The sequence below is a fragment of the Thamnophis elegans genome, chromosome 1, assembly GCF_009769535.1.
Source record: "Thamnophis elegans isolate rThaEle1 chromosome 1, rThaEle1.pri, whole genome shotgun sequence".
Classification (NCBI taxonomy): Eukaryota; Metazoa; Chordata; class Lepidosauria; order Squamata; family Colubridae; genus Thamnophis; species Thamnophis elegans.
In genome coordinates, this window is record NC_045541.1 from 173,907,284 (window position 1) to 173,934,175 (window position 26,892).

Consider the following 26,892-nt stretch of genomic DNA (forward strand, 5'->3'; position numbering starts at 1 on the left):
GCGGGCAAATTGTGCCTTCTCATCCCAGACATTACTGCGCATGCGTGAAAAACGCTTCCAAATAAGGCAACCGGCATCAAAGGCGCGAAATTCAAAGAAACCGCAGGGGAAATTCCCAAACAGCCGATCCATGTAATCCTCCGGCAGCCGCTCCAGCGAGGGCACAAGGAGGGAGGCGGGGAGGAGGGGGAGGCCGCTCCGACAAGCCACAGCCTCGGATCTGACCGCGCTTGCGGGCGGGTGCTATCCGGCGTGGAGGGCAGCGCTGGGAGACTCAGCTTCCTTGCGCGCTGAAGTTAAGGGAGGACAGGCGGAGAACGCCCCACTCCAGCTGTAGCGATCAGATATCCCTTCAAGGGAAATAGCGAGGGAGGAATCGGCTGGCAGAAATCTGCCGCCTTACCTCCAATCCATCAAGAAATCCACAGTGAAAACCAAGTAAAATCATCATTAACCTTGAAAAATTAGCAATTAATCAAGAGAGCGTTGAAAATAAGTCTCGTAGGCTTTGGACTGAGTAATAGAACTGAAAAGGAAACGGAAGTCCAGTCAGAGGAGGCGTGACTTTGATATTTGCATACTCAGTCTCAAGGCTAGAGGGCTAAGTTAACCCATGATTGGATTCCCGGAGCAGCACACAGGAGAAACACTTAATCATTCCCCTCGCTCAGCTGATAAGGGAGGAGAGCTTGTGGCTTAGAGGTTAACATAACTGCCTAATATGTAAAAACAGCCCAGGTTCGAATCCCAGTAAGATTATGGCTAGCTGATGAGAGCGAAATACCTTGAAATAGATCTATACTAGTCTCCCTTTATTTATTTATCAGCAAAAATGCAACACACACACACACACACACATGGGGGGGGGATATGTCATATATATTATATGGCACAGAGAAACAACACAGTCTAGTTAAGATGTATACATATATATATGGGAAAAGAAAGAATCCTGTGAGTTCACCAGACGGATGGACTAGGGAACAAAGCTGTTACAGAATCTGGAACTCCTGCTAGAAATACTTCAAAAACTCCCACCAGAGCGGAGCAACAGAAATAGACCATAAAGTGCAGTAGTGGTATTCACTTACTTTCCCTACTGGTTTGCAAATGTGAGCGCATGTCCGTGCATGCGCTTTGGCTTGAAAATATGTCTAAATAGGATGGCACAGAGCCGGGGCGGGCCTACCCGCGATTTCCACTACCGGTTTGGGTGAATTGGTCTGAATTAGCTGAATACCACCTCCGGTAAAGTGGGTGTGTGAGGTCTCTAACAATGCTTCGAGCTCTAAGCACAGCGCGCGTATAAGCAGTATCCTGAATAATAGGAAGTGAGCTTCCAACGTACAACCACAATTGAGCCCATATTTCTGTGGTTAAGTGAGACATTTGTTAAGTGAGTCTTGCTCCATTTTACAACCTTCCTTGCCACATTTAAGTAAATCACTGCAGTTATCAGGCTAGTAAGGAGGTTGTTAAGTGAATCTGATTTCCCCACTGACTTTGCTTGTCACAGAGGTTGTAAAAGGAGATCCCATGACCCCGGGATGCTGCAACAGTCTTAAGTGTGAAAAACAGCCATGAGTCGCTTTTTCCAGTGGCGTAACTTCAAATAGTCACTAAATGAACTGCTGTAAGTCAAGGACTACCGTATTTTTCAGAGTATAAGACGCACCAAGATTTTGAAGAGGCAATTTAAAAAAAAAAGATTTTTGCACTCTGCAGACCTCCAAAAAATGGCCCATTTTTCACCAAAATCGGCCTGTTTTTTGTCAATTAAAGGGCATGCATAACCCTTAGGAGGTTTATAGAGTGCTCCTAGGGGCGGGGAGGGGGGGCAAAAATGAGTAAGAAAATGGCCCGTTTTTCACTCATTTCTGCCCTCCACAGCAGGGTTTCAGGAGGCTAAAAGGAGGCAGGGTTTCAGGAGGCTAAAATGCTGTATTCAGTGTATAAGACACACCCAGATTTTCACTCTCTTTTTTTTGGGGGGGGGGGGGGGGGGAGGAAAGGTGTGTCTTATACTCCAAAAAATACAGTACCTGTATTTTTCTCTCCTCCTTCCTGGGTTGTTAACAATACATTACTCTGAGCTCAGGATGGCTGGTGACCTCTTTGGACTTACCAAGCAGTCCCTCTGCAGTGTCTTCACCACAGCGTTGAATGTGTCCGTGTCCAGCATGATGCCCTCGGGCATATCCTGCATGAAGTCCAAATCTTTGTAGGTGGGGCTTGACTTCTCCTTCTCTTTCTTGGACGCCCGGCGTTTGTAGGTGGAGCCTTTGAGGTCGTATTTCAGGTGCATCTTCACCACCCGGGGAAGAATGTTATTCATCACCACCACACGGATGTTTTTGCCCCCGGATTGGACACAGTAGAGACCGTAGAACTTGGGCAGCAACGTCCGTGGATTCTGGTTCAGGTTCTGAGGGGAGATTTTAAAAGGTTCATAGAATATGCTGGCCACAAGACCTGATCTTGACCATCCAACTTTGCACCTGAGGCAACTAGGGCTCTTCCTGGAAAAGAAACTGCATCCTCCCCTGGTTAGAAGTCCATGATGGCGAACCTATGGCACCTACGGAGCCATATTTAGTGGCACGCCGGCTGTCAGCTGATATTTCACACTTCAGGAGGGCCAGGGGAGGCTGTTTTCACCCTCCCTGGGACTCAGGAAAGCCTTTGGAGGCTGGTGAGGGTGAAAAACAGCCCCAGTGGCCAACCAGAAGTTCGGAAATTATCCATTTCCAGCTTTCGGAGGGTCGGGGGAGGCTGTTTTCGCCATCCCCAGCCTTCAGGAGAATCTCTGGAGTTCGGGGAGGGGTTGTGCGCATGTTCTAACTGTCAGGAAATTCCTCCTCAGTTCTAAGTTGCTTCTCTCCTTGATTAGTTCCCATCCACTGCTTCTTGTTCTACCCTCAGGTGCCCTGGAGAAGAGCTGGACTCCCTCTTCTTTGAGGCAACCCATCAGATATTGGAACACTGCTATCATGTCTCCCCTAGTCCTTCTTTTCATTAAACTAGACATACCCAGTTCCTGCAACCGTTCTTCATATGTTTTAGCCTCCAGTCCCCTATTCATCTTTGTTGCTCTTCTCTGCACTCTTTCTAGAGTCTCAACATATATTTTTTATTCTTGGCGACCAAAACTGGATGCAATGTTCTAGCCAGAAAGGTTCAATTTTCAAAAGAGGGGGGGCACTCTTTCTAGAGTCTCCATATCTTTTCTACATCGTGGTGACCAAAACTGAATGCAGTATTCCAACATGCTCACTGCCTTCTGCACATGCACAGTGCTTACGCATTACATCAGGGCTGGTGGGCGGAGCCTCCCACAGCAGCTGCTACCGGTTCACCTGGACCGGAGAGAACCTTCTGAATACCACCCGTTCTTCCTTTTCATGTAGATCAGTGCTCCTCAACCTTGGCGACTTTAAGTCCTGTGGATTTCAACTTCCGGAATCCCCCAGCCAGCACAGCTGGCTGGGGAATTCTGGAAGTTGAAGTCCACAAGACTTAAAGTCGCCAAGGTTGAGGAACACTGATGTAGATACATTTCCCAAACTTTTAAAAGAAACAAGGTCGGATACATACCATATAATAACCCGGAAGAAGTTTCTGGAGGAATTCTGCCTCTTTGTGCATCACAGTTTTGATGATGAACTCATCGTCGCTGGTGACATAGAAGAGGGAGCCGCTGGCCCCAGGATTGGAGAGCTCGATCAGCGGCTCGTTGCACAAGGAATACTGAGAAGGCAAGAAGAATTCAACCGCAGCTAGGAAACGTCAATAGGTTTCTCCCCATGTGCCCATCCCAGGTGAAAAACCCTGACCCATGCATTCCGTAGGTCAGGGGTCCCCCCAACCTGTGGGCTACAGCCCACTACTGGACCGTAGCCAATCGCCACCGGGCTGTATAAGTGGGTGCTTATGGTTGCGGGCGCTTGTGGCCCCCCCCTCATGTGAGCATCGCCACGAACGTTGCAGGAGTTTACGGTTCCACCACAAAACCGCGGTAGACTAAAGCGCGCTCGACGAAAGCGCGTACGTGACATCATCACAGCGCGACGAAAACAGCACGCTGTGAGCGGTAAACTTAAAATTAATGCGTAAATCTAAACCTAACCCCCCCAAACCTAACCCTAAGCCTAACCCTTAACCTAACCCTAAACCTAACCCTAAACCTAACCCTTAACCTAACCCTAAACCTAACGCTAACCCTTAACCTAACCCTAAACCTAACCCTAACGCTTAACCTAACCCTAAACCTAACCCTAACCCTTAACCTAACCCTAAACCTAACCCTAACGCTTAACCTAACCCTAAACCTAACCCTAACCCTTAACTTAACCCTAAACCTAACCCTAACCCTAACCCTTACCTTTATGTGAATCGGCTTGCTTTAAAAGCGCTTTTTAAAGCGCCCTTTTTTCTCCGCGGTCGTATTTGTCGCGCTGCTGATGACGTCACGTACGCGCTTTAATCGGGCGCGCTTTAGTGGACCGCGGTTTTGTCGTGCCACGGGAGTTTACACATGTGCGCTTGCCCCGCCCACAAAATCACCCACCCCCCCCGGCCAACCTGGAAAGGTTGGGCAACTCTGCCATAGGTTATGGGGCAATACATCCTAATCCCCATTCAAGTAGTCCTCAACTTACAACCATTTGTGAACTGGCCATTCAAAGTTACATCTGCACTGAAAAAGGGACTGATTTTCACACTAACCGCTGTTTCAGCATCCCCAATAGTTCACACGATAAAAATATGGGTACTGGCTAACTGACATGTATTTATGACAGTTACACTATCCTGTGGCCGTGATTTATAGCCTTCCCAACTGGTTTCTGACAGGCAAAGTCAATGGGGGAAGCCAGTCACTTTAACAACTGCAGTGATTTCCTTAACTGTGGCAAAAAAATATTGTAACATGGGACGCAACTCACTTAACAACTGCCTTGCTTAGCAATAGAAATGTTGGGCTTAGTTTTAATCATAAATCGAGGACTACTTGTGCTTTTTTTTTTATTTCCAAAGGAATAAAAGGAGAAAGACGAGCAGATCTTACCAAATAATCATCCGGACGAATGCCAAAAAGTTCTCGAAAATAGCGGAAAGCGACGGGGGCGTATGTTTTGAACCTGAAGTCAGGGTAATGATGCGCTGGAGTGAGGTTACTGCCTTCGCTAAATTTTGGAAAGACAGAAAGAGATGTTTGCAACGAACAAGACACAAACTTTCATTTCCGCTTTTCCTACAATTGATAATGAAATGCATCATTTTTACCACTGGTAAGATACAAAGGCCTTCCATTTTGGCTATGGGGGGGGTGTAACTTGAGCTTACCTAAGGAACTGTTTCACACATACAAACACACACCATGTTATTGGCCTGCCCCACTTGCACCGATAAGAAGGGGCATGCTGTGGACCCCACTGGTCAAGGAATTCTGGCAGGCGAGGTCCAGACAAAGCGCCTTTTTTTGCCCTGATTCCCACCCTTTAGAACGTATCATGCCCCCTGAGGTGAGATCTGTTCCCACTCGCTTAGCCTTATGGAAGGGCCTTAAAACCTGGTTCTGCCAACTGGGCTGGGGTCCCAATGGAAGCGTTCCATGTTGGGGGTAGTTAGTGCAGGGGTCTCCAAGCTTGGCAACTTTTAAGGCATGTGGATTTCAACTCCCAGAATTCCTCAGCCAGCCAGCTTGATGGGCAGATGGGTGGCATATACATTTAATAAATAAATAAGTAAAATGAACTTTCTTTTTTTTTTTGCAGGATTTTTATTTTTATATACCTATGCAATTTTATATATTAGTTTAACATATATAAATGAAGAACAGTATTTTAAAACACATGGCATTTGTCCATTTACATTTCAAATATTGCCACTTGTGTTGCAAATACACAACCTTTTATCTCCAATAAAGTTTTTTATTTTTTGTTGCAAATTTTTAAAATCTCTTTATCAATGAAGTGTTGTCTGGGTTTTCCCCTCTCCCCACTTTACATTATCTCATATATATATATATATATATATATATATATATATATATATATATATATATATATATATATATATATATATATATATATATATAATTTTACATCACTTTATCATTTCCAATTTCAGCCCCATTATTTTCTTCCCATATTTCCATTTTAATTTTTTCTTAACACATAAACAAAATCATTTTTCGCCCTTCCAGAAAAAAAAAATGCAGTATGCAGTATATACCAACTTTATCATGGTAAAATGAACTTTCTGTTGGCCGACTCCAGTTCCCTCTTCATGTAGCCCAGTCTCCCTTTCCCATAGCAGGACATTACCTGGGAAAGAAAATGCTCTCCACTACGTAGAAATCTTGCATCAAAACATCCCTCTCAGGCTTGGAGCTCAGGTTTCCCACCGTATAGCCAATCCCCAGCTGGATGGCCCCCTTCAGTGTGGTTGACGTGGTCTATGGCAGCCAACAAAAAATAAGTTGAGTTGAGTAAGACTTCACTTAAGATGTCTGTAGAGATTCACATTCATCCAGGTCATGGTTGTCTCAAAGGTGCTTTTTCCAAAAGGCAACTGGACTTTCTTGATTTTTTGTTTGAAAATGTTCTCATCCAATAACTTATTTAGTTCTAACTGAAGTTAGAACTGAAGAAACTTCTTGGATGAGAAGTACTCTTCAATATCTTCCTAAATGACTTACCGTATTTTTCGGAGTATAAGACGCACCAGGATTTTGAAGAGGTAAATTAAAAAAGAAGGTTTTTGCACTCTGCAGACCTCCCAAACCCTCTGCATGCCTCATTTTTTGCAAAAAAAAAGGGGGGGGCATGCAGAGCTTTGGGAGGTTTTTGGAGTGTTCCTGGGCAAAAATGAGCAAAAAACAGCCTGTTTTTTGCAAAAATGGGCCTGGTTTTTGCCTAAAAAAGGGCATGCATAGCCCTTAGAAAGCGTGTAGAGTGCTCCTGAGGCCTGCCCCCCCCCTCCAAAATGAGCAAAAATGGCCCATTTTTTACTCATTTTTGCCCTCCCCTGCCCCCAGGAGCACTTTGCAGGCCTCCCAAGCCCTCTGCACGTCCATTTTTGTGAAGGGGTGGGGTTTCGGAAGGCCAAAAATGCTGTATTCAGTGTATGACGCACCCAGATTTCCACCTTTTGGGGGGGGAGGTATGTCATACTCTGAAAAATACGGTATCTGAGGAAACAGAAAGGGAACTCATCAAATTTGCAGAGGACGCTAAGCTGACAAGAATAGCCAACACCCCAGAAGACAAACTCAGGATCTAAATGGATCTTGATAGACTGGACAATGGGCCCTATCCAACAGAACAAAATTTAATGTAGGGAAAAGCAAGGTTTTACACTTAGGCAAAAAACAATCAAAGGTACAAGTAGAGATTAGGCGAAACCTGCCTCAAAAACAGTAACTTTGATAGGGACCTTTGAGTCCTAGTGGACGATCGCTTGAATGTGAGCCAGCAGTGGATGGCAGCAACCAAAAAGGCTAATACTATCCTTGCTTGCATAAAGAGTGGCATAGGATCAAAATCCCATGAGCTATTAGTACTGCTCTACAATACCTTAATAAGACCACGCCTGGAATAATGCATCCAGTTTTCATCACCACATTACAAAAAAAGATGTTGAAGCTTTGGAAGAAGTGCAGAGAAGAGCAACTAGGATGATTAAGGGCCAGGAGACAAAAACATATGAAGAACGGTTGCAGGAATTGAGTAAGGCTAGTTTAGAGAAAAGAAGGACTAGGAGATCCTTCTTTTCTCTAGACTATAAAGAACAGGGGGGTCAACTTATTTTCCAAAGCACCAGAGGGCAAGACAAGAAGCAATGGTTGGAAATTAATCAAAGAGAGAAGCAGCCTGGAATTAAGGAGAAACTTTCCACCAGTGAGGATAATTAACCAATGGAGCAGCTCATCTTCAGAAATTGTGGGTGCTGCATCACTAGAGGTCTTTAAGAAGAGACTGGACAGCTGCTTTTCTGAAATACCATAGGGTCTCCTGCTTGAGCAGGGACTTGGACTAGAAGACCTCCAAGGTCTCTTCCAGTTCTATTCTGATTGAGAAGCAAAACGTTTTCAAAGGAAAAAAAATCAAGGAAGTCCAATTGCCTTTTGGAAAAAGCACCTTTGGGACAAATTAACATAGGTAAAGGTAAAGGTTCCCCTCACACATATGTGCTAGTCGTTCCTGACTCTAGGGGGCAGTGCTCATCTCCATTTCAAAGCCGAAGAGCCAGGGCTGTCGGAAGATATCCTCCGTGGTCATGTGGCTGGCATGACTAAATGCCGAAGGTGCACGGAACGCTGTTACTTTCCCACTAACGCTTAGGCTGGGGGGTCAAATTTTATACCCCTCAGATAGGGTCCGCAACTTAGGAGTCCTCCTGGATCCACAGCTGACTTTTGACCACCAGCTGTCAGCTGTGACCAGGGGGGCATTTGCCCAGGTTCGCCTGGTCCGCCAGTTGCGGCCCTACCTAGATCGGGGGGCTCTCACAACAGTCACTCGAGCCCTTGTGATCTCTAGACTGGAATACTGCAATGGGCTCTACATGGGGTTGCCCCTGAAGTGCATCCGGCGACTACAGCTAGTCCAAAATGCAGCCGCGCGAGTGATAGTGGGCGCACCTCGGTTCGCCCACGTTACACCTGTCCTCCGCGAGCTGCACTGGCTACCTGTTGGTCTCCGGGTGCGCTTCAGGATACTGATGACCATCTTTAAAGCACTCCATGGTAGTGGATCTGGGTACTTGAGAGACCGCCTTCTGCCGATTACCTCCCTAAATCGACCAATCAGATCGCACAGACTGGGCCTCCTCCGAATTCCATCTGCCAGTCAATGTCGACTGGCGACCACACGGAGGAGGGCCTTTTCTGTTGCTGCCCCGACCCTATGGAACGAGCTCCCCATGGAGATCCGCACCCTCACCACGATCCAGACCTTCCGCGCAGCCCTCAAGATCTGGCTCTCCCAACAGGCCTGGGGATAGGCTTCCAATTACCCGCCCGAGTGTTTGATTGCTGAATGAAAGTTGTGTTTTATTATTTTTCTTTTGTTCACAAAGTGTTTTGTTTTGACCTTGCACTTCCCCTCCCCTGTGGTTGTAAGCCGCCCTGAGTCCCCTCAGGGAAAAGGGCGGCATATAAATCCCAATAAAACCAAAACCAAACCAAACCAAAGGCGGTCCCTGTTTTTCTACTTGCATTTTTACGTGCTTTTGAACTGCTGGGTTGGCAGAAGCTGGGACAAGTAATGGGAGCTCTCTCCGTTACGCAGCGCTAGGGATTCAAACTGCCAACCCTCTGATCGGCATGTTCAGCACCTCAGCCACTGAGCCACCATGTCCCTGTAAGAGTTGCTGATCTGTATGTTACAAATTAACATACAGATCAGCAACTCTTCACCAGTTAGGAGCAACACTTCATTAACAGTCAATATGGCGTTGAGATGAAGTTGTTGGACCAGAAAAAGGGAGAGCCAGCTTTTACTTCTAATATAAGGATTTTCCTTCGGTTTTCATGTCTCCTGCCTCCAACTGTAGTCAGAGGGAATTTTAAAGGCCTCAGGAAAGTAGCTTTGGGCTTAATCACACGGCCTTCCTCCATCTTTTACCAAGACTCTCCAGAAGCAGGGATACTTAATTCTGGGGTAAAGCAGAGTGTGGAGGAGCCTGAGTCAGCTCCAATGTTTCCCTTCTTATTTCCCCATCAGAACATCCACCCTCCAGGAGACCAGACCTTCTTGTACGTCGTTTCCCCTGACGCGTCAACTCCTCGGTGGCCTATCTTTTTCCCCTGGCTGGCTCCCGGCTGCCCTGTCAGCGATGTTGGCTGGAGAAGGAAGGAGATCAAAGCAAAGCAGAGAAAAAGCGCAGAATATTAATTGTCGGTACTGAAGGAACGTTGAAAAGCTCTGTTAGATTTAGGCCAAGTTTCATCTTAGTTCTAAGATCTCGTTTCTCACGGGAGTCAAGCTGATCCCTTTCAGTGCTTGCAAAGAGGAGTCAAAGAGCAAGGCTTCTGCCACCACTGTCCCTCTGCGCTGCCACAGCATGGAGAAAACATGGGAGTCTTTAAAGCTGAAATTTTTTGTAGACCTGCTCTTTACACCATCTGAGTTAGCAGCCACCACGTCATCTTGTAGTTACAAGATGCCACAAGCTAATTTGTGCTGTGTGAGGAACTGTTTTCTTCTACCCTAAATCTCCTGATCAGCTTCATTTATTTAGAAAGAAAAACTTATCCTAGTTCTCTACGGAAATTCTCAGTCCTCCAGGTCATGGTTGTCCCAAAGGTGCTTCTTTTCAAGAGGCAACTGGACTGTCTGATTTTTTTTTTGAAGACATGTTTGCTTCTCATCCAAGAAGCTAACTGGATGGTAGGGAAGGGAAGGATTTATATTTCTTGCAGACTGCTTAGTCATTTGCATTCATTTAGAGAGTCATTGATTAAATGGCCAGATGTCTGCAAGGAGTATAAATCCCTCCATTCCCCAACATCCAGTCAAAGCTGAAGAAGCTTCTTGGATGAGGAGAGAAATGTCTTCAAAGAAAAACCAGAAAGTCCAATTGCCTCTTGGGAAAAATAAGCATCTTCAGGATATGCTGGTTCTCCTTCTCCGTACTATGCAAGACTTCTAAACCATGTTCCTATGACAGGTCAAAGGATAACGGGAAGAGACTGAGATTCCATTCAGCCGAAGCTCCTGGGTGACCTACTGTAACAGGAAAAAGCCGGATTCTTCTGTTCAGTTTGATTTCATGGTATTTCCAAACTCTGCATCCGAACAGCCTGGCCTTAGAATAGTCGTAAAGCAGCTGGCAATCTTTAAAAGCCATTTAATCAATCGTTTAATAAAGCCGCCACACTCCAAGTGGGGAGAAATAAGAAATGCCTTGGCTGGAAAAAGCAGCTTCGGCACTTTCTGTAGGAAGGCTGCTGCTGCTTCCTAAACGACGGTGAAGTACTTCTTCTTGTTATAATTGTGTACTAAAGAGCCAGGAGCAAAAGTGAATCTAGGGGTTCCTCAGGCAAAAGGCTTTGCGTTCGGTAGCATAGAGCAGTGTTTTTCAACCTTTTTTGTGCAAAGGCACACTTTTTTCATGAAAAAAATCACGAGGCACACCACCATTAGAAAATGTTAAAAAATTTTAACTCTGTGCCTATATTGACTATATATAAAGTGTTTTTCCCACGGCACACCTTACACTATGTCACGGCACACTAGTGTGCCGCGGCACAGTGGTTGAAAAACACTGGCATAGAGAGCAAGACTGATGCCATCCTTATGAGGAAGAGCAGATTAAGAAAACGAGGAAAGCCCTAACGTTACTCTCCTGAAATAACTACTGCGGGGGGGTCTCCAAACATTGCAACTTTTAAGACCCGTGGGCTTCAACTCCCAGAAATTCTCAGCTAACCCTAACCCAGTGATTCGGTTGATATCACATGGCAGAGCAATTAAATCAATGAGTCTGTGGCTGGGCTCATATTAGGCTAAATCATGGATTATTAAATCCAACAAAGCCTTAAGGCCTTAAATTATATGGCTTCAAAATCACAACGGCTGGGTTCCTATAAGGTGCTAAATTAGGAGGACATAATTTGCCCCAAGGGCCGTATCTAGTGTGTCCTGCTCCAGAAGTAGCTGGGATCAAGGTTTCATTTTGGGGATGGCTGGGAAATTTAAAGAATGAAATAGTCGTCTTTTGGGTTTCCCCTGCATGCTGTCTCCACTACCTGCCCCTGCCACCCCTTCCCCTGTTCCCAGAGGACCTCTGACCCTTTGCAAGGCCTCTGCACCACCTCTTGAGGCCTCTGTAAGGCAGGGAGGGAGAGCAGGCAGCCAAAGGGGCAGAGAGGAGGGGGAAGATAAATGGGTGGGGGCATGCGAAGTGTACACTGCAATGGTAAATATGGGTGGGCTGGCATGCACCCCAATTTTGATTATGTGACCTGCAACAGTTGTTACTTGGAGGACAGGTCATAACTACCATTCCTTCAGCATTATCACCACTCACAGTTGTCGAACCCAAGAATGGTTGTTCATTGGGAGTTCACACCTCCCAGAAGTTGTGGGTGCTTCATCATTGGAGGTTTCTAAGAAGAGGCTGGACAGCCATGTGTCTGAAATAGTGGAGGGTCTCCGGCCTGGGGGTTGGGCTAGAAGACCTCTAAGGTCCTTTCCAGTGCTATTCTGAATTTGAGTTTGAATTTGTTAAGCAAGCAATAGTTATAGCAAGAATGTCGGGCCCGCAGCCATGTTTTCTTTTGGATCTTTGGCCTGTCACACTTTCTATTATTCTACTATGCATTTTCTATTGTGGGAAAATGGGAGAGGGGATTGTAAGGAGTGAGATGCTATGTAGCCATAACAAAATTCTTTCTAGAAAGCCAAGGTCATCCTTTGTCTTTGCACCTCTGCATCTGACCAGAACTGGATGAGTGGAAGCTGCCAGCGTGGCAGTGGGAGATTGGACCATGTGATGGACTTGTGGGTGTGGGGGCAAGATCTTGAACTTTCAACTAGGTGGGGAAAACCAGGAAGTTTTCAGATTCGGGTTTTCCCAGATGTGCCAACATAGCTCTCTTAATCAATTGGAACTTTGAGCAATACTTTGTCTTGGACTCTGATTTACTTTTGGATGCTATTTGGAACCCTGACAAAGAAAAGATCTCTGTTTATTTAAGAATAAATTACAAGGCAAAGCTGCCACAAGCCTTAGAGAAAAGGGGCTAGACCTAAGACAAATGACTTTAAGTTTTCTTTTTAAAAGTTAAGATAATTTTTCCAAACCCTCTTGTTATCAAAATCAAACATTTCCCTAGTCTGGGGACACTAATGTGACAGATTTCCGCTCTCTAGTCTCTGCGCTTCATCTCAAGAAATCTTCTACAACCTTTCTCCTTTTGTCATACCGGGGTGGAAAGACAAACTTTCCAGGGCACCAATCACTAGTTATCATCTGTTACCTCTTCGGAAGAGTTGCTCATAGCCCTGTCATCTTTCTGCAGCTCTACTCTAGGGCACCTAACCCTTTCCCAAGTCCGGTTCTCAGCAAATAGCTCGGTTGGTTGTCAAAGCTTATTGCTGATGACAAGCCTGGCACAATGATAAATCCAGCAAATAATAGAACTGCTTATGCACCGAAGTGAAAAGAGGCAGCATACGCATTTCTCTCTGACTCCAGGCAGTTAGGAACACAGCCAGCATAGCAGGCAGCTCTGCTTACGAAAACCCCTTTGTATGATTGAGCAATTCTGACTCCAGACCTGTCCTTGTGCTCCACGAATGTAGGCAGTTATCTGAATGCAAGGCCCTCCCTTGCAAACCATTTATCTACCGTTTGCTTACTTATTTATTCTTAGCATTTATCATTCTGTGTATATACAGGTAGTCCTTGACGTATGACCACAGTTGAGTCCAAGACTTGTTAAGTGAGACATTTCTGAAGTGAGTTTTGCCCCGTTTTATGACTTTTCTTGACACAGTTAGCACTAGCAGTATCGATAGCACTTAAGACTTATATACCGCTTCATAGTGCTTTTACAGTCCTCTCTAAGTAGCGTTCAGTCAGCATATTGTCCCCAACAATCTGGATCCTCATTTTACCCACCTCAAAAGGATGGAAAGCGGAGTCAAGCTTGAACCAGTCAGGACTGAACTGCTGGCAGTCGGCAGAATTAGCCTGCAATACTGCATTCTAACCACAGCGCCACCACTTCAGTGGTTAAGTGAATCTGGTTTCCCCATTGACTTTGCTTGTCAGAAAGTCACAAAGGTTGATCATATATCCTAGTACACTGCAGACATCATAAATGTGAGTCAGTTGCCAATTGTCTGAATTTTGATCACGTGCTGCAATGGTGTGTGTGAAAAGTATGAAAATGGTCATAAGTCATTTTTTTCAGTGACTGTTGAACGGTCACTAAATGAACTGTTGTAAAGTCGAGGACTACCTGTATCACCAAATAAGTCAAGTCAACCCACAGGCAACCTAATTAAAACAACCAGCCAAGTAAAACAGGGTGAGCGTTATTAAAACTGAAATCACAAAATATTGTTGTTGTTGTTGTTGTTGTTGTTGTTGTTGTTGTTGTTATTGTTCCTAAGTACTTGCTTACAATGAAATTATTGCAAAACACCTGGTCTAAAGGCAGTGAGGTTTGTTGGATGGTTAGCCAATTATAACAATGGGAAAACTACAACACAAGGCAAAGATGGAACACAATAACATAATTAAAATGAAGTTTTACATCTTAAACAGTTTTTGGAAAGTTTAAGAGGGAGGGAGGCAGTCTTAATTCCAGGAGAAAACTATTTTGTAAGGCTGGATCACGTCTTGGCCTCTATTTTCCTTTCTTCACGAAAGTGAGGTAATGAAACATTTAGCCCAACACCCTTGTGTGTCTGATGTCAAGGTTACAAATAATGTTAAAATACACAGCGATGACATCACAGGGTAAGTATGCAAAACAAGGCATCCCAGATGGAAGATGTATAGCAAAGCCACTCGTGGGCTGAACTGAAGCTGTTTGCTGCACTAACAATGTGCATTTGTGAATAATTCACTTGCACACAAACAGACTTCTCCTCCCCTTCCGGCTCTTTCAGTAGTCTTCTGTTAAATTTCTCAACTGGAATGATGAGTCATGCCTTTAAGCCATGGTTGTTTTAATTATGCTTTGCTGATTTAGTCAAAATAAGGTGGTTTGCACAAAAATCTTCATCGTCTCAGCCCAAAGTATACCTGTTTGATTAGTACCCTGGGTGAACCCAGATTCAGCATGCTAAGTGGATCATGTGAACTAAATCAAATTTTGCTGAAATAGGTTTTATTTGTCATTTTTATCTGTCCTTATCACGATCTTCGGGACTGATCATATAGGTTGAATTATTTTCATCGTGTAAAATGAGCCGTCCTTCAAGCTAGAACATCCAAGCAAGTGTAAAATGCTGTAAGAATTATGATGGGCGCTCAAGTGTCTTTACAAAAGACTTACAATGTGATCTGAACTCCTTGTTCCCTTGCAGCAGCGGTCAGTAAGCCTGGCTCTTTAACAAAGCAAAAATGCCTCCCCTCTCCTTTGGGGCAGCAATGTGGGTCAAGATTGGAACAAGGGGGTGAGCTTGTGGTTATGCGAGTCAAAGGAAGGACTATTCGGAGCCAGTTTGTAGCACTATGCTACAAAGTAGGAGACAATGAATTCTAGTCATGCTTTAACCATGAAAGTCAGCTAGTTGACTTTAGGCCAATCGCCAGTGATTTCTAGCTCTGCCTTAGTCATGAAAACTAGCTGGGTGATAAAATGGGGAAATATAATGCAGGTAGTCCTCAACTTAGAACCACAAGTGAGCCCAAAATTTATGTCGCTAAGTGAGAAAATTTGTTAAATGAGTTTCGCCCATTTTACAACTTTTCTTACAACATTTGTTAAGGGAATCACTGCAGTTGTTAAATTAGTAACACAATTGTTAAGTGAATCAGGTTTCCGCATTGACCTTGCTTGTCAGTAGGTCTCAAAAGGTGATCACATGACCCTGGGAAACTGCAACTGTCATAAATATGAGTCAGTTGTCAAACATCCAAATGTAAATCACATGACCATGAGGACGCTACAACGATCATAAGTGGGAAAAACAGCCACTTTTTTCAGTAATGATGTAACTTTGAACGATGACTAAATGAATTGTCATAAGTGAAGGACTACCACCTGTATTATATCATATATCAATAGCACTTAAACTTATGTACCGCTTTATAGTGCTTTACAAGCTGTTTACCGAGTCAACATACATACATATTCATTCATTCATTCATTCATTCATTCATTCATTCATTCATTCATTCATTCAAGGACACTCCTGGGAAGGAAGTCGTTTGCCTAAAGAACCTCGGAGAACCTGGTTCTCAAATTCTTTAGCATCTTCACTAAATACTCTGATTAATGAGCTCTACCGGAAATCACTTGCTTTATTTAAAAAAAAACCAAAACCTTCCCATGTGCATATAACTGCACTATTTTAACAATCCACGGAACCTATAGATCCAGAGAAATATGAATATCTACAGAAATGGTTATTGCCTTACATTTCTTCAGAGAAATGTACTGTTATTTCTGTTAACTTTTATTTTATTTACTAGATCTGTTTCTCATGGAATATAAAGAGTAAAAACTGTATTTCCAAAAGCAGCTAAGAATGCCAATAAATGCAAATGTTTACCTCTGTTAGAACGGCCTTCTTCAAAGCCAGCCCTGAAAAAAAAGAAGAACATGGTGAGGAGGTGAACACAAAAATAATCTGTTTTTACAATCCCATTCCTAACCTAGGTAGAAGCTCTGGGGTGAAAGCTGCCAGAAAACATGGCTTCCCTCTGTCCTTCTTAAAGGAAACTTCCAAATCTGCAATCAAACTTTCCCATTAAAAATTCATTTTGTCCAACTCAAAATGATCAGGCTTTTCCCCCCTTTCAACTATTTCCTTCTCTCCCATCTTTTTAAAGCTGTGGCTTTTATGTATGTCTACAACTGGACATGCAAAATATTTCAACTCTCAACTATTTCAAATTCAAAATAGCAGATTCAAATTTGAAATTAACTGTTCCAACCTTGCTGAAATGTTCCAGCACGAATTCTGATCAGAACAGTTATGTTTCAAGCTGCTGTTTTGAAGTCGGAATATTTCCAGAGTAGTTTATGTGAGCAATGAAACATCAAGCACACCATGCTGTTTGCTATTAAGCAGCCTCTATTAAAGATAATGGGATTTTCTTCTCAATAAAACAGAGGTGTGGGCTGGAACATTTTATGGAGTAGAAATTTGCCTCCAAAATTTTTCCACCTCAGGCAAATTTGGCAATTTCAAAGTTGGATAGAATTTGCTACCAATAAAGGAGAACGTCTGTAGCTCAGGGTTGAAATGAGGGATTCTTGGTGCTCTCTGAGCTTGCTTGTTTTCTTGCATATGTTTCATTACCCAATTAGGCAACATCATCAGTGCACTGATGTTATCTACTCTGGGTAATAAAATGTCTGCAAGAAAACAACCAAGAGCGTCAAGGACCCCCTCACAGAATTTGCTTTTTCTAGGTGACTGCTCAAAAAAGAAAAAAAAGTTTGAAACATGTCCATCTCCCCCCTTGCGTCAAACAATTTAACCCACGTCTTTGAACAGGATGTAGATACTGAATATGGTAATCAGAATTCTATTCATTTGCATAGGAAAAATATTCCCATTCAATCTTTTCTGGAACCGCCACATCCCTGTAAGTAAATGAAGCAGATTACTTGGGAAGCTTTCTACCCATTGCCAAATTGTCACATTCAAGCCATCAAATCCCATCTCAATTCTTCCACCTACATTTCAGGAGGAGCCTTAAGAAGGCCAATAATGACTCTGAATAACAATACTCATTTCTCCACCCAGAAAACTGGCGTTCCCAAAAGAAGTCTCATCTGTCCTTCATTCAACATTTATTTATTTATGCCAGATGCTTATAGGATTACCCAGCTTATGCATCGTAACTGTGGGAGGCTCACACCACCATAAATAAAATCAAAGGAAACAATTAAATCAACACCCACAAATCCCAGTTTTCAAACAAAAGAAACTTAAGGCTTGTGATTCCTCTCTGCCCAATACGACTACAATTGGGATTAGAATTTCCATTGCTAAGCAAAGCAGTTTTTTTTAACCTGGTTTTATAACCTTTTTTTTTGACATGGTTGTTAACGGAATCACTGCAGATGTTAACTGGGCTACGTAGTCGTTAAATGAATCTGATGTCTCCCATTTGGCTTTGTCAGAAACCAGCTGAGAAGGTTGCAAATGGATCGTGTGACCCTAGGACACTGCAAAGGTCATAAATGGTGAACCTATGGCACGTGTGCCAGAGGTGGCAAGCAGAGCTCTCTCTGTCACCAGCTGCTCTTTTGGATTCCGACGTGCATACTGGTCTTTGTGTGCCTGAGTCAGGGGTTCACAGAGGTTTGGCCGATCCTCTAGCGAAGATCCTGTGCGGTTCGGTGAACCCCCAAATCCCACTCCTGACTGGCCACCTAACCCTGCCCACCACCCCCTCTCCTCCCAGGAGTCTCCACGCGGTCCATTCATCAAGCCACATAAGTGCAGGGCCTGCGTGGAGGCTTGTGGGGGGGGATGGGCTTACCGGAAGTCCGGAAACAGGCTTGGGGAAACAGTTTTCACCCTCCCAGAGGCTCCAAGAAAGCCTCCGGAGCCTGGGGAGGGTGAAAAAGCTCCCCCCTCCCGCCGCTGTGGAGCAGGAGGCCAACTAGGCCATGCCCACCATGGCTACACCCAGTGTTAGGTAAGCTCCCCGTTGGGAGAGCAAGTACGTTCAGTGAAGCGTTGGGAGAGTTGTGTTGGAGAACACACAAACCAGCATACAGAGACACTGCAGTTTAAATAGGCTTTTACTTTTGTGGAAATGGAGGTATCAGAGTCCATCAAACAGTCCAAGTCATACACAGATAAGACAGTCAGTCATCAACGTCTTTCAGTTAAGGAATAATCCAAATAACATAGTCCAGTATCATATAATCAGGTCAGTACTCAAAGTTTGCTAGCAGTTGCAAAACTTACAATAGCTCACGACACTTTCTCACAGCCAGCTTCCAAAAACGCTCTGATCAGATCAGCCCAGCATCTAACAAGCAGAGAGCTAACAGTCGTTCTGGCTCCCTTTTATGGCCGATTGAGGAAAACAGCAACCAATCACATTTTACAGTATGATTTAAAGAAACAGGTATAACATTATTACATGATTTATATATTGCCAACCCAACCATTAGATTATATTCCTAACATCCAGCCAGCAACAGGGCAGCAAATCCGTTGCTGCAGTTTTTGAAGTTCCCGCATGTGCACCAGCCAGCTGGTCTTCGGGTCCCGGAGCTTGTGTGTATATTCCAGTTTGGGCACTCAGTGCCAAAACAAAGGTTCATCATCACTGATCTATGCTCTTGCTAACTGCCCAAATTTTGTCCACATAACCATGAGGACGTTGTGATGGTCATAAATGCAATGTCCAGTCATGAATCACTTTTTTCAGTGTCACTCTAAATGGGAATAGTCACTGAACAAATGGTTGTTAAGTCAAGGACTGCATGTAATATCTTCTGAAGTGGTATGGTGGAGACACAGGTTTACAGCATATCAGTCTTCAGAATTCTGGATTGTGTCATTTTAAAATACGATTTTGGGTACCCCAGAATGAGTGGATTTAAAAAAAAAATCTTTTGGAGGATGAGAGGCAGCCAAGGAGCAAAAACTGGTTAGCCTTGAATGTTTAAGGCACTGATTACGTGATATTCCTTGAACCATCCCTTGTGGAGAAAAAGCAGATGGATTTTCCCAGTGAAGAAACAGATGTTTTTTCCCCTGTTTCTGTTTGTTTAAAGGGCAAATTAAGTGCCTTAAGACTCTGCAAGGCTTAAGATATCCATTTGCCCTTAAAAACACACACACACACACACACACACACACAAATAGGAAAAGAGGCTTTCAGCTCTGCCCACTCCAGCAAGACTTTTGTGTTGCCAGGTACACACCTTCTCTCCAGGCAGGGCAGAAAAACAAAGTGCAGCCCCAAGGCCAAACAAACTAACCACCCTAATTATTTTTAATTCATTATTTGGAAAAATTATCAGTTCTTTTTTCTCACTCGTCTCTTCCAAGACTAAACTATCCGGTTCAAGAAAATCAACCTGATTTCATCCACGGTTACAGAAAAGCAGCAGCTGCAGAGATTTTTTTATTATTTTTATTCATCCCTCTAAAAAAAAACAACCTTATTTAAAACTAGGGCTTGTAAAATTAGCTTCATTTCTCCCCCACTCTTTCACCCTCCTAATTGCTTCTCTTTTGTTATTTTGGATAGGAAGCTTACAGGCTGAGATTTGTTATAACTGGTACACATGATCATCTACACTTGGAATCCTTCTTAGCTGAAGAGCAGGTGGTGATGCTTTAAATCAAGAGGCTGTGAATGACTGGCGCTCAGCTATTACGGATATCCTTGACTTACAACAGTTCCTTTAGTGACAATTCAAAGTTACAACAGAACTGGAAAAAAGTGAGTTAGGACCATTTTGTCACTTACGACCATTGGAGCATGATCAAAATTCAGCCGCTTGGCAACTGACTCCTATTTATGACGGTTGCAGAGTGTTGGGGGGGGGTCATGTGTTCACTTTTTGTGTCCTTTTGACAACCAAACTCAACAAGGAATCCAGATTCATTTAGCAAGTGCGTCGATAACTCGACAGCTGCACTAATTCACTTATCAACAACCATGGCAAGAAGGATCATAAAATGGGGCAAAATTCACTTAATTTTCTCTCTTAGGCAATAAAAATGTTGGGCTCAGTTGTAATTGTAAGTCGAGGAATTTATCTGTGCTGGCCATTACTGAAAGAGGATGGCCAGCAACAGCAATGATGAAAGATCTCAATGGCCAGGCTGGAGATAAAATATCCGGGAAAAGATCTAAGTTCTAAGAGTGTGGAATGCCATCAATATAGTTTACTTGGACTTGAGTAAGGCATTTGATAAGGTAGACCATAACCTACTACTAGATAAAGTAGAAGAATGTGGATTAAGCAGCATCACCACCAGATAGATTCATAACTGGCTGACCAACCGCACTCAACGTGTAGTCCTCAATGGAACTGCATCTACATGGAGGGAAGTATGCAGTGGAATACCCCAAGGCTCTGTTTTAGGCCCAGTTCGCTTCAACATCTTCATCAATGATTTGGATGAGGGAATAAATGGGGAACTCATCAAATTTGGAGATGACACCAGCTGGCAGGAATAGCCAACACTCCAGAAGACAGGCTCAAGATACAGAAGGATCTTGATAAACTTGAACGTTGGGCACTATATAATAAAATGAAATTCAATGGTGAAAAGAGTAAGGTTCTACATTTAGGCAACAAAAACGAAATGCACAGGTACAGTATAGGTGGTACCTTGCTCAATAGTAGTAACTGTGAAAAGGATCTTGGAGTCCTAGTGGACAACCATTTAAATATGAGCCAGCAGTGTGCAGCAGCTGCCAAAAAAGCCAGCACAGTTCTAGGCTATATAAACAGAGGGATAGAATCAAGATCATGTGAAGTGTTAATACCACTTTATAATGCCTTGGTAAGGCCACACTTGGAATACTGCATTCAGTTTTGGTCACCACGATGTAGAAAAGATGTGGCGACTCTAGAAAGAGTGCAGAGAAGAGCAACAAAGATGATTAGGAGACTGGAGACTAAAACATATGAAGAACGGTTGCAGGAACTGGGTATGTCTAGTTTAATGAAAAGAAGGACTAGAGGAGACATGATAGCAGTCTTCCAATATCTCAGGGGTTACCACAAAGAAGAGGGAGTCAAACTATTTTCCAAGGCACCTGAGGGTAGAACAAGAAGCAATGGGTGGAAACTAATCAAGGAGAGAAGCAACTGAGAACTGAGGAGAAATTTCCTGACAGTTAGAACAATCAATCAGTGGAACAGCTTGCCTCCAGAAGTTGTGAATGCCCCAACACTGGAAGTCTTTAAGAAGATGTTGGATAGCCATTTGTATGAAACGGTATAGGGTTTCCTGCCTAGGCAGGGGGTTGGACTAGAAGACCTCCAAGGTCCCTTCCAATTCTGCTATTGTATTATTGTATTGTATTGTATTGTATTGTATTGTATTGTATTGTATAGTAAACTAATAATGCTCAATAAACGCACAAAATTCTGCTGATAAGTCCTCAACTCACAACCCCAGTAGAGACTGGAAAATTGGCTGTTAAGTAGGGCAGTCATTTCGTGAGATATCATGTGACTGCACTTGATTTTACAACCATTTTACTGTGGTCATTAAGTTAAGCAAAATATCACGTTATTGCAACTTGCAACCTCCTCCAGGCTTCCCCAGTGACTGGGGGAGTCAGCTGAGAAATCATGTGATTGAAGCTGCACCTTTTTAATGCAACACACACACAAAACCCAAAGCTTCCATCATGAGTCCTCCATCTTGACTCTTTTGACCACACCCTGCAGATACCTCTGATCCACTAGAAGGTAAGCTTTAAATGCCAGTGTGCTGTAAGCCATGATTTAAAATGGCGAACCACTGTACTTTAGAGAGAAAAGTGGTGCAACCTAAAAATAGTCAATTAGCAGATGACATGTCATCATCCCCTATGTTTATTTTGCTCCTCCTTCAGGATGTCTGCATCCCATCCAAGTTACACAAGGCAAGCATTGTTACGCACTATCTTTTCATTTAGCTTCCGTAATAAGAGAGTAACTTAGCCTGCCTCTAACTGACAAAAGCTCCTTGTTGATAAATTCCATGGGGTCTTTAATTCCCAGCCAAGAATTCTATTTGATTTTTTTGCTGTAATGATCAAGGCAAGAAGGAAGTCATGCAGGAAGCTGGATTTCACATGCGGCTGGTTTTTCCTGGCATACGAAGAAGAAGCAGCACACAATAACACAGCCACAAGGAAACAAGAGATTCGTCCTCAGAGGCAGGATATTCACAGCAGTACGTGGTGAAGATGAGAGGCGTTTCAAGGGATAAGGGGCGCTTCCTCCATTGCTACAGGAAGGAAGGATCCAGGGGAAAATGCGCTAGCTAAGCTCTTTTCCTGTCCCGCTTCCAGAGCTGGGGATTAGTGGCAACATTGAGGCTAATTAACCCAAGCAGCTTAACTTGCAAGTAATAAAGTTCCTGAGCCAAGCATAGCCCAGGTAGGTGAGCGCTTTAGTCCCAGAAGGGCCTAATCAGCTATTTTGGGAAGGGGAAGAAAAATAGCAACAAGTATTTCTGCATGCTTCCCTTTAAAGAGCCAAGACACCGGTCCAATTTGAAAGAACAACACAGGTTATTTTTTAAAACAAATAAACTTCTCCACTGAGTATCTGCTGGGAGTTGCCAACAAACCTGGGGAAAAGCGGGTACTTATCTCCTTAAGAAGATCACACATGGCCTAGTTTCAGGGAAGGAAAAGAAAAAGCAAGTCACAATTTTATGCCAACCAGGCAATGTTCTACAGATAGTCCTCGACTTACAACCACAGTTGAGCCCAAAATTTATCTTGCTAAATGAGACATTTGTTACGTGAATTTTGCCCCGTTTTATGACCTTTCTTGACATGCTTGTTAAGTGAAATCACTGCAGTCGTTAAGCTAGTATCCTGCTTGTCAAGTGAATTCGGCTTCCCCATTGACTTTGCTTGTCAGAAGTTTTCAAAAAAGATGATCACACATGACCCCGGGACACTGCGACGGTCATAAATATGAGCTAGTTGCAAACTGTCTGAATTTTCATGTGACCATGAGAATACTGCAACAATCGTAAGGATGAAAAATGATCCTAAATCACTTTTTTTCAGTGATGTTGTCATTTTAGAACGGTTACTAAACAAAACATTGGGCCTTCAGGCCTGCCACGTTTTCCACTGTGGGAAACTGGGAACGGGGGGAGGGGGGATTGTATGGAGTATGGGAGAGATATAGTAACATTCCTTTCTCGGAGAGTCAAGGACACCTTGCCCTGCAGCTGCAATGGTGTGACTGGGAGGCGTCTCCAGTTTTGGATGGCGCCTGGTTGGATCATGTGATGGATACGTGGGTGCTGGGCAGGGACTGGGGCTTTCTTTTGGGTGGGGAAAACCTGGAAGCTTTCAGTTTCGGGTTTTCCCAGATGTGCCAATATGACATCTCTAATAAAATGGAACTTTGAGGAACTTCAAGCCTCGGAGTCGTCTTTCGTTGGGGATGTTATGTGGAACTCTAACAAGAGGTCAAGGCCTTTAGGAAGGTCAAAAGGATGGGGGCAAATCTCACCTGGATTGGGGGGGGGGGGTTATGATGTTCCAGAGGGAGAGACAGAAAGTCAGCCGAAGCATGGAACTCAACATCTTCAGCAACAGTTCTGGGGGTACCCACTTTCATATCCCCTAGAGACTCCCCCTTCCTTTACCGCCATGGCCCCCACTGTAATGCACCCTGCTGTAACTTGTGGATGAGACAACACCCAGGAGAGTCCAGCAGACCAGAGAAGCTGGAAGAACAGCGGCCGTTTCGGCAGAACTAGTTTGCTGCCTCATTGTGATTACCTCCTGATTAATGCCTTGAGGCTAGTTTCTTACTAGAGTATTTATTAATTTATGAATAATGAAACAGGACCTGCACAATGGTAAAGAGCTTTTGGTGGACTGAAGTGCCCTCAATGGCACTTGAATTATAAACTCAAGTCAAAGAAGATACAATGCTGGCTGTGGGTATGAAGAGAAGCCATCCACAAAAAGTTATTCATCTTAGTAGACATTCTGATACTGGAGAAGTGAATGCATGAATAAGAAACCAAATTAAGACACTGAAGGCCTTGACCGAACTGAAATCAATGCCAGGGCTGATTTAGGCTACCTTGGGTTTGGAGGAGTTATGTATTGTCCCAGGAAGGCTGACATGTTCCCACTGTTTACAGGTGGTCCTTGAGTTACAACAGTTCATTTAGTGAACGTTCAAAGTTACAATGGCACTGAAAAAAAGTGACACAATCATTTTCATACTTGTGACATCCCCATCAGTGGTAGGATTCAAAAGTTTTTACTACCGGTTCTGTGGGCATGGCTTGGTGGGTGTGGCATGACTTGGTGGGCGTGGCTTGAGGGTGGGGTGCGGTGGCAGGGGAAGGATACTGTAAAATCTCCATTTCCTCCCCACTCCAGGGGAAGGTTGCTGCAGAATCCCCATTCCCGCCCGATCAGCTGGGACTCGGGAGGCAGAGAATATATGGGGGTATTTACCGGTTCTCCGAACTACTCAAAATTTCCGCTACTGGTTCTCAAGAACTGGTCAGAACTTGCCACCTCTGATCCAATGGTCACATAATCAAAATTGAGACACTTGGCAATTGACTCATATTTATGACCGCTGCAGTGTCCTAGAGCCCTGAGGTCCCCTTTTGCAACTTTCTGACAAGCAGTTAATGGGGAAATCAGATTCCCCTAACAGCCGAGTTACTAACTTAACAATGACTGTGATTCATTTCACAACCGTGGCCAGAAAAATCATAAAATGGGACCAAACTCACTTAACGTCTCACTTAGCAACAGAAATTTTGAGCTCAAGTATGGTCATAAGTTGAGGACTACCTGTACTTGGGAGACCTTTCAGTAGACGGGGATAGAAAAGGGAGATCAAATAAATACATCTACAAAAAACACGGAGAGCATGAGGATGGGGATCAGATCCAAATTACAATGCGAATAAGTCAGGTTTAAGAAAGCAATAATAGGACATTCATAAAAGGCAAAAAAGGCAGGAAAAATAAAATCTGCCCCAGAACAGGTTCAACCCAGCATATGAAGATTCATTTTCCCCCGCCATACCAGTTGCTCTACGCTAAAAAAAACGTGCAGAAAAAGAGATGGTAATAAGGACCAATGACTGTTCTCCCTATAAAGCCTGGACCGCTAAGGGCACAAACAGCATTGGGACATTAAGATATAGTTTTGGAACGATCTGTTCTGTAAACATTTTCTCTGCGCCGTTGTATTACGATCACAAATCCAGGCTGAGGTTAAACAAAGTGAGTGCTGGAAGAATAATGTATACAGAAAACCCATTCCTTAGAAAAAGTGTTACCAAAAAGCAGGCACAAGTAGCATTAAGGAAAGACTTAAGGCGGCATAACATTAAGCTTCTGAATGCAGGTAATCTTCGGTTTACAACAGTTCATTGAGGGACCATTCAAAGTTATAACATCACTGAAAAAAGTGACTTAAGGCCGTTTTCCACACTTACCACCACTGTAGCATCCCCATGGTTATATGATCAAAATTCAGATGCTTGGCAACTGGCTCATATTTATGACGGTTGCAGGGTCCTGGTGTCACGTGATCCCTTTTTGTGACCTTCTGACAAGTCAAGTCAATGGGGAAGCCAGATTCACTTAACAACCACGTTACTGACTTAACAACTGCTTAACAATTGTGGCAAGAAAGGATGCAGAATGGGGCAAAGTTCACTTGACAACTGTCTTGCTTTGGGTTCAATTGTGATCATAAGTTGAGGACCATTGCTACTGAAGTTTAATGTTATGCTTTCTTATTTTAAACATTGAAATACTGGCTCCTTAGAATCTAAAATGCTTTTCCCGAGTTTTAATGACTTGGAACTTTATTTAGAAACCTTCTTGAGCTCAGGAGTAAATTTCAAGAAAAAATCCTCCTCGGAGTGTAGCCTTCTGAAAGGAACAAAGGGTGTAGAGGGGTGATGGCGAACCTGGGATTCATGTCAAAGGTCCACAACATTTTGAGTGGCACACCAGTACCCAACAACAAGTACTCTTGAAGACATGCTCCATTGTGTTTAATTTTCAGAGGCTGGGTGAGAATGGAGGCTTGGTGATGGCTAACCTTTTTGTTGTCACGTGCCGAAAGCCCTCCCCCCCACGCCCATAATGCAATGTGTGCGCAACCCCACCTCGTGGCCCCTGCCCCCTGTGCATGCACAGATGACCTCTCACGCCCCATTTTGGGCCTAGTAGGCCCTCCTGCAGCCTCCTAGAAGCAAAAATGGGCCGGAAGGGCCCTGCAACACAACCCCGCGCATGTCTCATGCGTGTATCCCACATGCGCCTCACCCCCACACACATGCGTGACTGTGACCCAAAAAACAGCTGGCTGATGGGAGGTGCACATGCATGCACGGTAGAGTGCGGGGGCAGAAAGGGCTCTGCATGCCACCTGTGGCACACTACTACCATCATGGTAGTAGGTTATCGCGCAGTCTCTGGACCCTCTGGAAGTCATGCTCTCCGACGCTCCGAAAATCGCACAAGGTTGGGGTGTGCG

The 26,892-nt window shown here is 44.0% G+C and overlaps 1 protein-coding gene across 2 annotated transcripts in view; it reads right to left on the minus strand.

Annotated features, from left to right (window-relative positions):
- PIP5K1C (phosphatidylinositol-4-phosphate 5-kinase type 1 gamma) overlaps positions 1-26,892 on the minus strand; it is an 88,775-nt gene that overhangs the window by 45,679 nt on the left and 16,204 nt on the right. Inside the window, exons 2-7 of one of the 2 annotated variants that reach the window (XM_032218253.1) lie at positions 16,242-16,273; positions 9,755-9,847; positions 6,327-6,457; positions 5,066-5,183; positions 3,595-3,747; positions 2,126-2,425 (exon numbers count right to left, since the gene is read on the minus strand). In XM_032218253.1, coding sequence (XP_032074144.1) covers positions 2,126-2,425; positions 3,595-3,747; positions 5,066-5,183; positions 6,327-6,367 — 612 coding nt within the window. In that variant the 5' untranslated portion in view covers positions 6,368-6,457; positions 9,755-9,847; positions 16,242-16,273. Of the gene's footprint in view, positions 1-2,125; positions 2,426-3,594; positions 3,748-5,065; positions 5,184-6,326; positions 6,458-9,754; positions 9,848-16,241; positions 16,274-26,892 lie in introns of those variants that run through there. The other variant, XM_032218339.1, reaches the window with a different exon arrangement.